The sequence below is a fragment of the Rousettus aegyptiacus genome, unplaced genomic scaffold (genome assembly GCF_014176215.1).
Source record: "Rousettus aegyptiacus isolate mRouAeg1 unplaced genomic scaffold, mRouAeg1.p scaffold_m13_p_17, whole genome shotgun sequence".
NCBI lineage: Eukaryota > Metazoa > Chordata > Mammalia > Chiroptera > Pteropodidae > Rousettus > Rousettus aegyptiacus.
Window position 1 is genome coordinate 3,924,422 of NW_023416292.1, and position 14,529 is coordinate 3,938,950.

The window sequence follows — 14,529 nt, forward strand, 5'->3', positions numbered from 1 at the left end:
GTCCCGCACCCACCCCGAACCCTTCCCGCCCCCCCAACCACCGTCATTAGAAACTGGCCAGCCAGCGCCCATCCACACTTATGCCTGACGAGTGATAATGAAATGTGATTATTTGGCCACTTACATTTCCTTATTAGAAAGATCAGGTTGGGAAAACATTTTTACTTCTTCCTTCCTTTTAAACAACTATGTTCGCCTCAACCTACTGGGCCACCGATGGCGTTTTTCCACTTAAATGAAAATGATGAGTTCCCTTTCTCAGAGAAATCTAACTTTAAGCAGCCTGCGAAAATGACCCAGTTCTTTTAACCCAGATGAGGTAGATTTGGGAAAAGATGGGGTAGGGGAGGGGAGAGGATGTCACGGGACAAAGGGACCGTGAACTGGTCCCAGGAGACCTCATCAGAGGGGCTGTCAGTTGGCTCCCGCTCTTTGAGGCATTGGCTCCCGGCAGGAGGCTTTTCCCCGTGGCCCCCGACGCCAGCCCCCCGTCCCTTTGCCCCGCGTCTGCCCCCGACTCCCTCCCCTTGGATACGATGCTGTCAGTGTTTTTAGTCCTTCCCTTAATATTATTTTTTAAAGGTTGATATCCTGAATGAGTCTGCACCCTCCCCGCCTCTCCCCAGCTCATTCTGCGGGGAAATCCTCCCTGTTGATAACATCGCAAAGCCGGTGGCCATCTGAGTGTGGACAGGACCCTCCCAAATTTAGCATTATGACTTCACTACAGGACTGAGCGAAGATGAATGTGGGGGAGAAGGGGCCCTTTGTCATCAGTAGCCAGAGGGGCCAGGCGAGCAGAGGAGAGACCTGGGACCGGCCGGGACGCTCTAAGCGGGGCTGGATGCGCTACGACAGAGAGTGGCGGGGTCCTGCCTCAACGCCGGCATCTCCAGAGCCACCACAGAGCGGACTGTCCTTACCTGGCAGTGCTCAGGACCTCAGCAGATAAACCGCAACCTGGACTGGCCGCCTCTTTCTCCAGGAGGTGGCCCCAGCACAGCTGCCCCAGGAAAGCAGCGTGGGGTAGCAGGCAGATGCCTTGAATCCAGGTGTCCTCCAGCCCATCTTTCCGGAGGAGCTGGGGATCCTGCAGAACTCAGTGGGATTATTTATTTTTATTTAAACAACCCTCCAAAGGCCCTTAGGTTCCCTTGCCTCTGCTTACAGAGCTAGGCCCAGCCAGGCATTCCTGCTGCCTCAGAGCCATTGCGGGGGCGCGTGTGCGTTGGGGGGCCATCTTGCCGATTTAACGCTGCTTTTTGTGTTGTTGTTGTTTTCCCTGCCTGCCTGCCCCTTCTTCCCCAGCGAGGACGGTGTCGTGGAGAGGTCCAGCCCCAAGTCTGAGATTGAGGTCATTTCTGAGCCACCTGAAGAAAAGGTGACAGCCAGAGCGGGGGCCAGCTGTCCCAGTGGGGGTCATGTAGCCGATATTTATCTTGCAAACATCAACAAGTAAGCTCTGCTTTTCATTTTCTGCTCCTCTGAATGACTTGCCACACCCAGCCGCACCCTCTCGCCTAACCCCCCTCCATCCCTGCGCTGCGGGGAGGGCTCCCAGCTCTCCCAGGCCTAACAGTCTGCATGCGCTCATTGCTGCTCCAGGGCGTACAGGGCTGAGGAAGCGTCCACGGGCCTTCTGGGCAGGCCCAGGTCTCCAGCTAGCTGTCCTCCCGCCGTGGAAGGGTGCTCCACTCTGTGCTCCTGCCGCGTCTGTCGGCACAGACCTTCCTGGCCAGCTGACTGCTAAAACTTTGGCCAAAGCTGTGGTTACTTTAGGCAACTTGGTTGTGTACTGTTTCTCAGAGGTGCCTTTTCTTTTCCAATTCTTACTCAAATAATAGTCTGCGACGTCTTCCTTGGCCCTTGTCTGCCTGATGATCCGAAGTCTCATGTGTCCCCTGCTAGACCCACGTTACCCCAGATGGGTTTATTCAGATGTCATGTGTGTTTCTCCCCCGTCCTGTATTTGCTCCTGTGGAGGAAAGGAGACCACTGTACCCCCAAAGAAAGCTTTATCCCAAGCGCTGTATTCATTCATCTAACCCCCTAGCTCCCTTTCTTCCTGCCTTTTCACACCAGTAAAATAATATCCCATTTTTTCCCTATTGCTTTAGCCCTGTGTATTATCCTTCCCTATCAGCCCCTTTGCAGATTCCCACTCCTGTCCAGCAGGCTCTTAACTCTGCCCCCAGCTTTCACTGTGGCTGTTAGCAACATCTTGGGGTTTTAACTCCACCCACACCCGATCTGGCTGCCTAGAGGGATCCCACGCCTGCGTGCTGCTGCCTCCCCTCGAGACATTCAGGTTATTGGAGAACTAATCTCATCTCAAGGGGCCAGACACCAAGTCCCAAAGCCTACAGACCTCTTTCCGCCAGACCCTGAAACTTGGCCCAGTGCCAGCAGGATGACAAGCCCCAGGGCGCTCCTGATGAATATGGATTGGAAATGATGTACAGTTTTTATTCCCCTCTGGCTTTGGAGGAATGAAACGATTTGCACATTGAAAACCTGTTAACCGTAGCCTCTGGACACTGAAACTGGAAGGAGAATAAAAGATGCTTGTTGTTTTTAAACTGCACCAGGTCGCCCAGATCTCTTGGCTTTTTTCCAACCAGACGGTAGCAGGGGGCGTGGTTGGGGCACGTGGATCTTCTCCATCTCTCTCGCCCTCGAGTTGTTAGGAAAGTAGCTTATTCAGTTCACTTAGTGTAGTTATAATAGAAGTCAGACCAGTAAAAATGATTGAGGATTTTATTTCCCTCCAGCATAGTGCCCTGCTGGGAAAGCATGCTAGTAAAAAGTAACTGTGGGCTAAACACATTTTTTTTTTATTTACAAGTCTACGTTAATTATAAACCTATAATCATAAGGTCATAAGCCTGTAATTAACCCAGAAACGAAGGCAGGGTTGGTGGAGGGAGAGTTAGGCACATATTTTTAAGCCATCACATATTTAATGCCTTTTGTACAAAGTAGTTGTAGAGAGTCATAGCTGAAAGAGTCAAAAGATGGACGTCTGGCAGAAAGTCGAGGTGGTTCTCTTAAGCTCCTTCCTGGGTCACCAGTGTCAGGATGGGGCGTATGGAGGACCTGGTCTGCCTGACACCAGCTAGTCAGTGAGGAGCAGCAGCCCCTGGGCCGGTCACGCCCTTACGAGGGACTCCGCCTTCCAGCCTCAACTCCTGCCCAACACATCACTCTTCCCAAGGCCCCTCACTTTCCTGAGTGCCCTGGGTTCTCTCTCACCCCTGGACCTTCACACTCGCTGTCTCCTCATCCGGTTACAGCCTTCTCTCCCTTCAAGATTTAGCCTGAGATTTACCTCTTTGGGGAAGGCTTTCTGACACTCCCAGGCTCCTCAGGGCCGAGGTAGATGTCCATGTTCTATATTCCAAAAGCCGCTGGAGTATCTCTCAGGACTCCTGCCATGTTCAGATCTTCCACCGGGCTGAGCTGTCTGAAGCCAGGAACTCTGTCTTCCTCCGTTTACATCCTCGGGGCCTGGCCCAGGACCTGGAACACGTCAGCCACTCTACGGATCTTAGCAGCTTTCGCCTTATGAGTCAGCCATCCTCAAGTAGAAAAAGGAAATCAGCAGAGTTATTGGGGTGTGGCACTTCAATGAATTCCACACATTTATTGAGCACCTACTGCTATGCCAAGCATCGATGCCAGTTATTCAGCGAGGAATAAGATGGTCCCTGGCCTCGGAACTCAGTCTGGCAGGGTAAATGCTACATAGACAGGTAACTTAAAAACAGTGTCGTAGATGTGCCAAAGAAACAGAAGAGGGAGTGATTGATTCTGCCTGCCATCGGAGTTGGGGTGCAGGGAGGACTTGGCAGAGGAAGACTCATTTCAGCTGGGCCCCATAAGATGCTAAGAACATCCTTTTTCCACTCAAGAATGGCTGGCACCCGCAGCTAACTGCTCATGGAGTAGCTGCTGTGTGCCTGGTCCTGGACCAGGCTCCGGGGATAAACGGTGAGGAAGACCTAACCGGTGAAGAGCAGAACTGACCTGGAATGCTGGCCCTGCCTTGCAGACCAGCTTCTTACCTTCAGGCCCTACCCCTCCCATTCTTCCATCCTCAGCCCCCACCTCAGCCCCAGTTGCTCTTTATAGATTCAAGATCAGAGCTGCTCAGCTGTTATCCCAAACCAGACGTTTCATTGCTTCTTGTATTAGGTCCTTTAGAATCTGATTCCAAAAGAAAATGAAATTACCCAGCAGTAGGCAACACCCCTATAACTAGGACTCTGCCAAACAATTTTGTATGCGCCTTAGTGGTCTGAAACAAACTGACTCAGAGCCAGGGTTCAACCCAGTGCTGGGTGGCTTAGGGTCATGTAGATATATTTTCACCCCCAAGAAAATGCACAAACTTGGCCCTAACTCTGCAACATTGCAGCCTCTTGAAAACTACTCTGTTTCACATCTGTTTAAAAAAAACATCAGCGGCCTCTTGCCAAAGCCCAAAATGATTACCGCCTTATAGTTTGGACTGAGAAACAGACTTAAGATTTGGAAAAGTCGACTCTCCTTTTAGCAGCCTTTCCCCACCTCCTTGGTGATGGTGAGAGTTTTCCTGCTACCTGGGGCCTAGTTTCTGTTCGAAGCAGGTAGTAGGGGGAGCCTTTCCATGAATCTCTCTCCCGTTAGAAACTTTCACTTAATCAGACGTTTTTCCTGACAGCACCTTACGTCTTGAGAACTCAAAGCCCAAGACTATCAAGTAAGTATCCACTTCTTTACCCAAGTGGGGGTGGCAGGGGAACAGAGATGGAGAAAGCAAGGGAGAGAGCCTGCTCTGTGTCCCTGTCCTTCCACGAGGCCCTGGGCGCCGGCGTCAGCCCCCCCTCACTCATCGTGGCTTCCTCAGAGCAAGGGCTCCCTGGTCACACTGCCCTCTCTGTTTGTGATTGAAGGCAAAGGAAACGGCCAGAATCTGGGAGCATCCGGAAAACATTTCGGAGCGACAGCCATGGGCTGAGCAGTTCCCTGACTGACCCCACCTCCCCGGGGGTGGGGGCTGGCTGCCGCCCATCTTCCCAGCCCATCATGAGCCAGAGTCTCCCCAAGGAAGGGCCCGATAAGTGCTCCATCAGTGGGCACGGGAGCCTCAACTCCATCAGCCGCCACTCATCCCTGAAGAATCGGCTGGACAGTCCGCAGATCAGGAAGACCGTGACAGCTGGAAGGTCAAAAAGCTTCAATAACCACCGGCCCGTTGATCCTGAGGTCATTGCACAGGTAACTGAGGGCTCCTGGACAAACAGCTGGCATGAGCCCACACGTGTCACTACTGCCTAGTGCAGCCCATGCTAATTATGACAGAACTTGGAACAGAACCGTGCTGGGTACATTACATACCGAGCTCAGGGACTCTCGGATATCTGGACCTGATGAGACAGCTTTCCAGGAAGTCTGCTGATCCCTCTCTCCCCAGAAAGAACTTGAAGAGGGAATAAAAGGATTTAGCCTTCTTGCTCATATATGAGCTATTTGCAAGGCTGTTGTAATTTTCAAAGCTGGTAGTTACAGATAGAGTATTTTGATAGAGTCCATTCAGCCCAAGTTTGGAGTCCTGAGACCCTGGTAGATCAACTTTGGGAAACTGCCCAAGTGTTGAGGCTCATGTGTAGTTCTGGCCTCATTTTTATATCACTCTGCACATCCCCATCATCCCATTTCCTGAGGCTAATATCTAGTCCCTAGTGGTAGGTAGATGCTCAGTCAACAATCCGCTCCTGGTCTTGAAGGCCCCAAAATACTTTGCCCCCAGTGGCTCAGGTACCAGAAGAGCTTCCAGTCCAAGCCTCCAGGTGCGGTAGAGATGAGCTTCCTGGTTACAGGGGTCTCTGTCCATGTATATCCTACACTGACAAGTCTCTGTTTTCCATGAAATATTAGAGACGCAGCACCACCTCTAAAAATCCGACTGCCAGGCCCACTCCAAGCAGCTCGTTCAGACGTCTCTCTCAACTCTATAATTTTCATTAGACCAGGTAGGAACGAAGGGCTCATTGTTGCCCTTTTCTGCCTCAACGGAGTTGAGATTCTCCTTAGCCCATCTTCCAGCGGGCAATAGAGGCTGGGTGTGCTCTTTATTGGCTTAATGTGGTGCTCTGCTTAGGGAAGGTGTACCTGGCGAGCTCAGTGTTAAGCTCCGGGCCCGAGATGTCTCGCTTTGCTAGCCTTCTATTTCTGTGACTCTACCTAAGCTCTTGGCTACAGTCTGCCTTGCACCAGGGGAATCCTCCCAGCTCTCTCTTTGGCCAGGTGTTAGTAGGAATGTCAGAATAGGTACATGGCTGGGATAGACTCTAGTTGCAGAGCAGGACTCAGGTGGGAGATGGAGTTCTGAGCATTTTTAAGGTTTGAAAACATCACAAGGATGAATGAAATTGAATCACTGTCAGCAGAACTCATAGATCACCCTGTAGGACAAAGATACCTTAACCAAGGAAAGGAGCCCTGTGGTGGTTTGAGGGCGCCAAATACATATATGTAGGGAGGGAAAGAGGTAGGGAGCTGGGGGGCCTCCCTGGGAGGCAGCTGGCTGCATCAGAAGGGTCTTTGGTTCTGCCTTGAGCCCCTGAGCTAGGACTGCAATTTCCTAAAATCTGGAGTGTTCCCCTGTGACTTGCAGGCACTTCACCTATGTGGGCTCTGGCGCCCCCTCCTGGCCACTCTTTGGTCCCCTCTATTGGTGATGGGTAGAAGGAAAATGCTTCATCAAGCTGGGTGGGGCGGGTGGGGCAGGGGGAGGTATCCTGAGGAATCTTCCGGCCGAGGAACATGACCCCTTCCTCAGCCCTTACCCTGGGCCTTGACGTCCACGAGAACGAAGATCACACTTCATCTCTTCCATTTGAAAAACGAATGTTTATTAAGTACAATTTCAAACATGTGCAAAAACAGAGAGAACAGGATAATGAATCCCGTATACTCCTCGCCAAACTCCTGGCCACTCTTAGTCCAACCACCTTTTCCTCCCCACTGGATCATATAAATACTTCACCCAAAAATATTTTAAGGTATATCTCTCAAATGCTAGGACTCTATTTAAAAAACATCTCAACCGCTCTTTCTAAAGGAAAAAAAGTTTCATGGCAATGGAAATCCCTTTGTCCCCCTTCCCCCACATTCTGAACATTCATATGTTCAAGGATTTTGGCCAAGTAAAATAATCTGGACATCTCATCGCCATTGGTTTCTCCACAATTTAGCCCACGGTGTTGAAATAGGATCCTCGGGGGCTTCTCCCTACATTTGCCTCACCTCCTCCTTTTTCCTGTTTTGCAGGATATTGAGGCAACTATGAACTCTGCCCTGAATGAGCTGCGGGAGCTGGAGCGGCAGAGCAGCGTCAAGCACACCCCCGACGTGGTCCTGGACACCCTGGAGCCCCTCAAGACCTCCCCGGTGGTGGCCCCCACATCGGAGCCCTCCAGCCCCCTGCACACCCAGCTCCTCAAGGACCCCGAGCCCGCTTTCCAGCGCAGTGCCAGTACTGCCGGGGACATAGCCTGCGCCTTTAGGCCTGTCAAGTCTGTCAAGATGGCTGCCCCCGTCAAGCCGCCAGCCACACGGCCCAAGCCCACCGTCTTCCCCAAAACGAATGCCACTAGCCCTGGTGTCAACTCATCAGCTTCCCCACAGTCCACTGACAAGTCTTGTACTGTCTGAGGGATATAATTTAATTGTTCTAGACAAGGGGACTAGAAGGACTGACTGTTATTAAAACCTTCCTATTTAACTAGCTTGGGACTTCCGTGGAAAATTAGATTCTAAGTTGTTCTTACAGGAATTAGCCTTCCCATCACCCAAAACCTTGAGAATGAAGCCCTCGTTATCACCCTGCCCTGCCCTTCCTGCTGCCCTCTGCTTTCCCCCGTTGTCGTAATCCAGCCAGATGCAGTACACACTGTCCTTAGGTTAGCCAGAGGTAGATTTTCTCATTATCAGGTCACTGTGAAATCTGGCCAGGCCAGTCATGCGGACATGGGCTCAAGTCTCAGTCCCCTCAGACGCAGGGGATGCCTGACCACATGGTAAGCTACTGACATCTAGCTCTCAGTGGCATCTTGTTTTGGGTACTGATTATAGAGAATCATATATAGTCCATTTAGTCCATTCTTTGTTTTACACACACACACACACACACACACACACACACACACACTTCTAGTCTCTGGCATGTGTAGCCTCTCCTGGTCCTAGACCAGTCTCTAAGTTATTGTGGCAGTTCACACAGGAGCCACCAGGGGTCTCTGTTTCCGTTACAAATCTTGTTCTGTCTGGGCCAGAGAACCTACCTAGCCTTTGAAATCTCTTCCTTCATCTTACGGAATTCAGCAGGATGGGACTCAATCCTGTAATTTGGGGGTTGGGGGCTTTCTCTCTGTCTTCTTTCTCTTGGTGTGAATTGGTCATTGGTGTTTGCTTTTGCTCCCCTCCATCCTCTAGAACTACTACGACCCAATCTTGTGAAACTTCTCAAGTTTTTCTGAATGTATAGACATTTCTCGGGTTCCTATCTTTGTCTGATGGACCGTTTTCCATCTAAGACATTTTCCTATATAAGACAGTTTTATAGCTGGTTCCTTGTAGGGTAAAGAGTCTTAAGAGAGTTTTACGGTGTTTATGGCAGGTTTGGAAAAGATAAGAAATAGGTCCTTCTTCCTCTCACCTGTTTGGCCACTTGAGACATAAGATTCATTACCCTACTAAAAAGTTAAATTCAGCTTTGCTAACCCCAAAATGATTCCCAAATGAAAGCTTATCCTAAGTTCACCCCCTAGTTTGGTTATTCTATGAGGTCTCTCTTCAGGGACCAACAGGGGCTTGGGAGAGCCCTAATTAGATTAAAGAGAGACGTTTCTCTTTAAAACCTGTTTTCTGTTATCCAAATAAAGACAACTAAGAACCTTGGCCCCACAGGCTCTAATGTCTTCCCAAAGCTGGAATCTAAGAAAATTAAAATTTGGATGCTGAATATTTTGGCCTTTTTCCTAGTTCCCCTCCAAAAAGCAAAAAGTGATACCCTTGTCTGCTTTAATCCAGTCTCCAAACCTGGTGCCCATAATCCCTGCTCGCTTAGCATCATGCTGTCCCAGGAGGACCAGAGCTGAGGACGGTCACACCCCAGGCTCGAGTCTCAGATACCTACTTGAGTTAAAGCTGAAACTCATTCCTCGTGTCTGTTTTCTGGTTTTAAAGCTGCACTTTTAGCCTTATTATTTTCTGTAGTTCAGGAGAGATGGGTTGCCTTTCAGATAAGAAATGGAATTTTCTTTATCTTTAGCCTAGAGACGCGTTTTGGACCAACATTTGAGGTTGGTAGTTGGCTCTGTGGAAGTGGTAGGATTTTCCTCATTCCGTGTTAAGGAAAAAGGGAGTTTATGGGAAATCGCTAATTCAAAAGGTACCCTGCAACACTAAGAAAGCCATCCCAAGTGATGAAAGGGAGAAACAAAGAGCCTTCAGGGAAGTGAGTCGGCCTGTGAGAGGCAACCCACAGTCCTCTGGATTCTTGGCTTTCGTTGCTCTGTTTAGTAGCCTGTCCTCGTCTGTCACTTGGACTGACACAGGTTTTGAGCCATCAGTCTTTTATACCCGAGGATCTGTTTCCTTGCTGAAGATGGAACCCCACCCTTCACTTTACATTCCTTTTGCTCCAGATTGGTACCCATACCTGCCCTTTCCCCTCCCGCCAGCACACTCCTCTCCAAGAAAGCGAAAAGCAAAGCTTTCTTAATAACAACACTTTGAACCTATTCTGTTGTTCCTGCCTTACTTCTCTTTCAGCCCTGTACGTGACTGTTCACGATCCCCTTGGGTCAGTGTCCATCTGCTGATTTGCATCATGAACTGGACAGTGTGTGAATGGTCACCTACTTCCCCAGCTCTGGGAGCCAAGTTGTCTTCCTCTCTCTGGTGCTCCTGACACTTGCAAGATGGTCCTGTCGAGAGGACTAGGAGGAGAATCCTTCTCAGCAGAGCTCATTGCGGTCAACTGGAATTAAGGTTGCACACTGTGATTTTTACACCGAAAAGCTAAAAGGAGCTGGCCACCTGGGCCTAGGGAGACCAGCCTTCCTTGGATATGCTTTCCTAAACCAGCATGATGCTTTAAAGGGCCCTGCTCTGGCCCCTAAGGCATGGATCCTTGTCCTGGTGTGGACTCCGATGTCTGGGGAACAGAAGTGGGGTGGGGCCGCCAGCATCCCCATTTGGAAAAAGAGAGGAGTTTGCAGCCAGCAGCCTGGAAACTGGAAACACTGGTCTCAGCCAACCTCCTCAGGGCACCCTGGTTTCTCCCCAAGGAGATGAGAGATGACGCCAGCAACAGGACGAACAGACCCCTGGAAGGGCGGGTGCGGATATGCTTCACGTTCGGAAGAGAAGTTCGATCTTCCAGGGAGTTGCAATGTTGTGGCGTCTGACTTGTATGTCACGTTCGTGTACAATGGTATATTCTTTAAATAGTGTTGATAACTGGAATATCGTATGTATGCTTGGAGATGCTTTGTGTGAACCTAAGACTGTCGCGCAACAGATGTTGGATTGGGGAAAATCCAAAGCACAACTTCGAAATAAAATACGTTTTTAGGTTTCGATGCTGCATTTCGTATCTCTTCTCCACTCCCTGAAATCGCCAATCCAGGAGTCCAGCTGTCCAGGAGGGATTTTGATTTGTCTATGGTAACAGAGCCCTGCCTGGCAACAGAATGAGAAATTAGGTGTCGCTGGGAGCCAGCCACCTCTCCCTCCCCCGGCCAGGCACGGCACACGTACAGTTAGAATGTGGATTTCATCCCCCTCGCATTTCTGTTTAGACCGTGTGTGGAACCGGAGAGGTGGTGTAGAAAGTCTTCCAGCTCTCCATTGGGCAGTCTGTTGCCATGAGAACCGTTTCCTCCACAGAATCCTCCTCTGTTTTCGTTGAGGACTGTTCTCATTTCTATCCCCAGTCAGATGTCCCTGCTTGGAAGAGTGGGGCCTGTGAATTTGCTTGGAAGTTTTGCCAGCAACAACCAAGGGTGACTGAAGGTTTTAGTTCTTCTACGACCAAAGCCCTGAGTCTTTGTGCCCTTGGCAGCCCCCTGCCTCTGGGAGAAGAGCTGACCCGTATGCTTGTGCTGTCAGGGGGCGGGGCGGGGGTAGGGGTGCATGCAGAAGTGCTTTCTTTCCTTTCGATACTGATTCCAGCAGATCATACTTTCAGGGGTGAAGTTTTTCAAAGATAGCAAATGCATCCTCAAGCCCCTAGGGCCCACAATTAGGCTTAGTGGGCTTACTCTAATACCAGAAGCCCCTGCGGATGGACGAAATCTCTAGTGTCCAAGGGAGTGAGTGCCCAGTGTTCAACGGTAATACAAGGAGTTCTACCCTGGGCCCTAGACTAGACACGTTGCGGATCTCAGGTTTATCCTCAGGTTATTTATAGCTCTCTCATGAACTTCCAATCTGTCACCTTTCCCCCGCGCTCACTTCCGTGGTAGAGCTACATCTTGAGCTTCTCTTGCTGGTCCCTCGATCTTAACTGTCCTGCCACCCTGTGCTATGGATGAGTTTCCACTCCTGGGTATAGGTGGTGAGCTGTGAGCAAAAGACCAAAGAGTTTTTTTCAGAGTCCTAGGGCAAAGGATCCTCCATTCATTTCGCATGTTCCGATGGGAGCCCGATGGAGACTAGTGACGATAAACACAGTCGAAACACAGGTCCATTCCATCAGATAGAAACCAAAACAAGAGACCAGTGGGGTATGAATTAGGAAATGGGCTTTAGGATGAGCTAATCATCTCAATGCTTATGGCCACGGGCATAGGAAGCTTCCTTTTATCCAGGAGTCGGCGACACTGGTACATGACACATGCCAAAGACTCGTTCATTAGTTAACAAGCTTGAAGCTTCGCTGCGTGCCAAGCACTGTCACGCAAATTTGAACAGGAGAAACGGATGATGGAGCTCTCTAGTTTTAAGAGAGAACAGATAAATAAGCAAAGTAAGTGTTACTGTAAAAATGAAACAATGTAGTCAGATAGTGAGTGCCTGGGGTGGTCAAGAACGGCCACGGCATGGGGAAGTAGTACAGTCAATCAAGAATTCTGTCTGACCTGGTGAAGTTGAGGTGACTATTTCTCATCCAAGTGAAAATAGCAAATAGACTCTTCTGAACATGAAGTTTTAGCGATAGATCATACCCGAAAACAATTTTACGAGGTACTACATTATACATGTGTTCGAACTATGAGATTTCCAGGAAGAATAAATAAATAGAAAAAAAGAGAATGTATCAGTAATTAGAAATCCTGCAGAGAAGGAGCCAGCAAAGAAGACAGAGTAGGTGAGAGGTAAGTGGCTGGGAGAGCAGCAGCAGAAACCAGGAGAAGTGTTTCCACAAGGACGGAGGGACCAGCTGTCAAATGCTGGTGGGGGGAAATGAGGCCTTAGAAAGGTGACTTGGACAAGAGCACTTCGGTAGAGGGGAAAATGCCTCCGATTGGAGTGGGTTAGGCAGCAAATGGAAAGAGAAGCAGGAGTCAGGAACTCTTGGCAGCTCATTCAAAGGTGTTGCTTTGAATGGGGAGCATCGGAAGGGGTGAGGGGACCAGGTTTTTGTTTCTGAAATGGACAATGTTGATGCTTGTTTGCTCAAGGGCAGGACCCAGTCAAATGGAAAGAGTGAATATGTAGGAGAGGGCAAGGGACAGAGCCCAGATGGAAGGGTTGGCCAGGGCCAGAGCAGGGACCCTCTGTCTCACGGGAGGGGAGGCAGGCGGGAGGGGAGGCAGGCGTGAGGCAGGGCAGGCAGTGGATGTGGGGGCGGGAGGACGAGGAAGTGCTCTGCGGAGTGCTGCTTTTGTTTCACTGAAGTTTAAGGCAAAGCCTTTAGCTGAGGAAGTGGGAGAGAATGCTGAGTAGGAAGTTTAAAGAGTTAAGAGATATATACGCAGGGCCCAGTTTCCTTCAGCTCCCACAGCCCCTTTCCCCCACTGCTTGGGAGAGTAGAGCCAGGTCTGGCTACAGTGTTGCAAAGCTCCCGGCCAGAGCTCGCTGGTGAAGGCGGCAAGGAGCAGGGCTCTGAGACCTCGTCCTTCAGCCCTTCGTAAGTGCCTGAGCATGGCGAGTATACTCGGCCCACCTCTTCCACACCCACCTGCCCTATTCCTTTTCCCTCACCGTTAAGGCACTAGACAGGTGAGGCAGCTGTGACAAACAGGCTCAAGCCATGTAGTGGCAGGAAAGGCAACCAGTATTTCTTCAGGGTCTATGAGGTAGCAGGCACTTCATCCCGTTCCGTTTCCCACAAGCCCCATGGTCATGCAGAGCCAGTGGTAGAGTCAGGGCTCCACCCTCTATGATGGCAAACCTTCGTCCTGTCCTTTCCGCTGTCTGCTTAGCCTCCCTTTGTGAAGGCAGACGTGACCTCTTTCCCCGAGAGCTGCCATCAAAGACCCCCTTCTTCCAGCCTCTGGTCCTTGTCCTACCTCTGAATTGCCACTTCTATTTCTATGACTCCTCAGAGCCACTTGAGAACACATGCTGAGGCCTCTTACAGACTTCCTCTTCCTTCAGGAGCCGCCAGGCCCCTGCGCCAACCCAGCTGAAAAACAATAGCCGTGCTGCCCGGCTGGGGCCAGCAGCTCAAGACCACAGGCGAGGCATCCGTGCATTTTGTCCACACAGAGGATGCCTGCAAAACGGTCCCCACACAGCTCTCCAGCCCACCTCCCACCTCTCCCGAGACCACACCCCCTTCTCATACTTTTGAGCCTCTTCAAGAGCTCCCACTGCCTGGAATTCCTTATCTTTGACCCCCAACTGTCTGCCTAACTCCCCTTTCTCCAAAGTCTAGTGGAGCATCCTTTCTATTGGCAAGCCCTTCTTGACCACCTGCTGAAGTACATATCTCAGAGTATTAGCCATGCTGTCCCGAACCCCAACTCCTGCAGGACACCTAGGTCTCACCTTTGTGACCTCAGCGTACAGTACCTGCTTCCTAGTAGGTGCTAGACACACACATCGCTTTTGAAGGTTCTTAAGACACCAGGAGAGAGAGATTGGGCTTGCTGGAGAGAGACGAGTGGGCTGCTGGTGAGGACTGAGCAGGTTTATCAGAGGAAAATAGGTGGACTTTTAGGGATAGACTAGATTATGTTGCAAACCTCAATGGCTTAAACAAAGGTTGATTTCTCACCAAAGCTGCACGTCCCCTGTGGGCCAGCAGGGGGCTCTGCTCACAACAGTCACTGAAGCCCTCAGACCGCAGTAGCAGCAGCCACCACGTCTGGTAGAGTCACACTGTGACTTGCATCAGCAATTAAGTGCTTGGGCTGGGAAATCACACGGCCCCACCCAATCACTGGGTGCCAAGGACGTGCAGGTCTACCGTGTGCCAGCAGGTGGGAAGCCGGGACTCCTGGGTGGAGAGGAGGAAGATGTCAGGGACACTCCTCTGGGTTCTGCTGTGACAAGCAGCAGGCAGCACCTGTGGGAGGGCCCCGCCCCGTG

The 14,529-nt window shown here is 50.6% G+C and overlaps 1 protein-coding gene across 6 annotated transcripts in view; it reads left to right on the forward strand.

Annotated features, from left to right (window-relative positions):
- SRGAP2 (SLIT-ROBO Rho GTPase activating protein 2) overlaps positions 1–10,638 on the forward strand; it is a 226,819-nt gene extending 216,181 nt beyond the window's left edge. For 3 of the 6 annotated variants that reach the window (XM_036234433.1, XM_036234434.1, XM_036234437.1), the window contains 4 exons: positions 1,309–1,455; positions 4,703–4,741; positions 4,935–5,259; positions 7,315–10,638. In XM_036234433.1, coding sequence (XP_036090326.1) covers positions 1,309–1,455; positions 4,703–4,741; positions 4,935–5,259; positions 7,315–7,698 — 895 coding nt within the window. In that variant the 3' untranslated portion in view covers positions 7,699–10,638. Of the gene's footprint in view, positions 1–1,308; positions 1,456–4,702; positions 4,742–4,934; positions 5,260–5,919; positions 6,549–7,314 lie in introns of those variants that run through there. The other 3 variants (XM_036234435.1, XM_036234436.1, XM_036234438.1) reach the window with 2 other exon arrangements.
- The last annotated feature ends 3,891 nt before the right edge of the window (positions 10,639–14,529 follow it).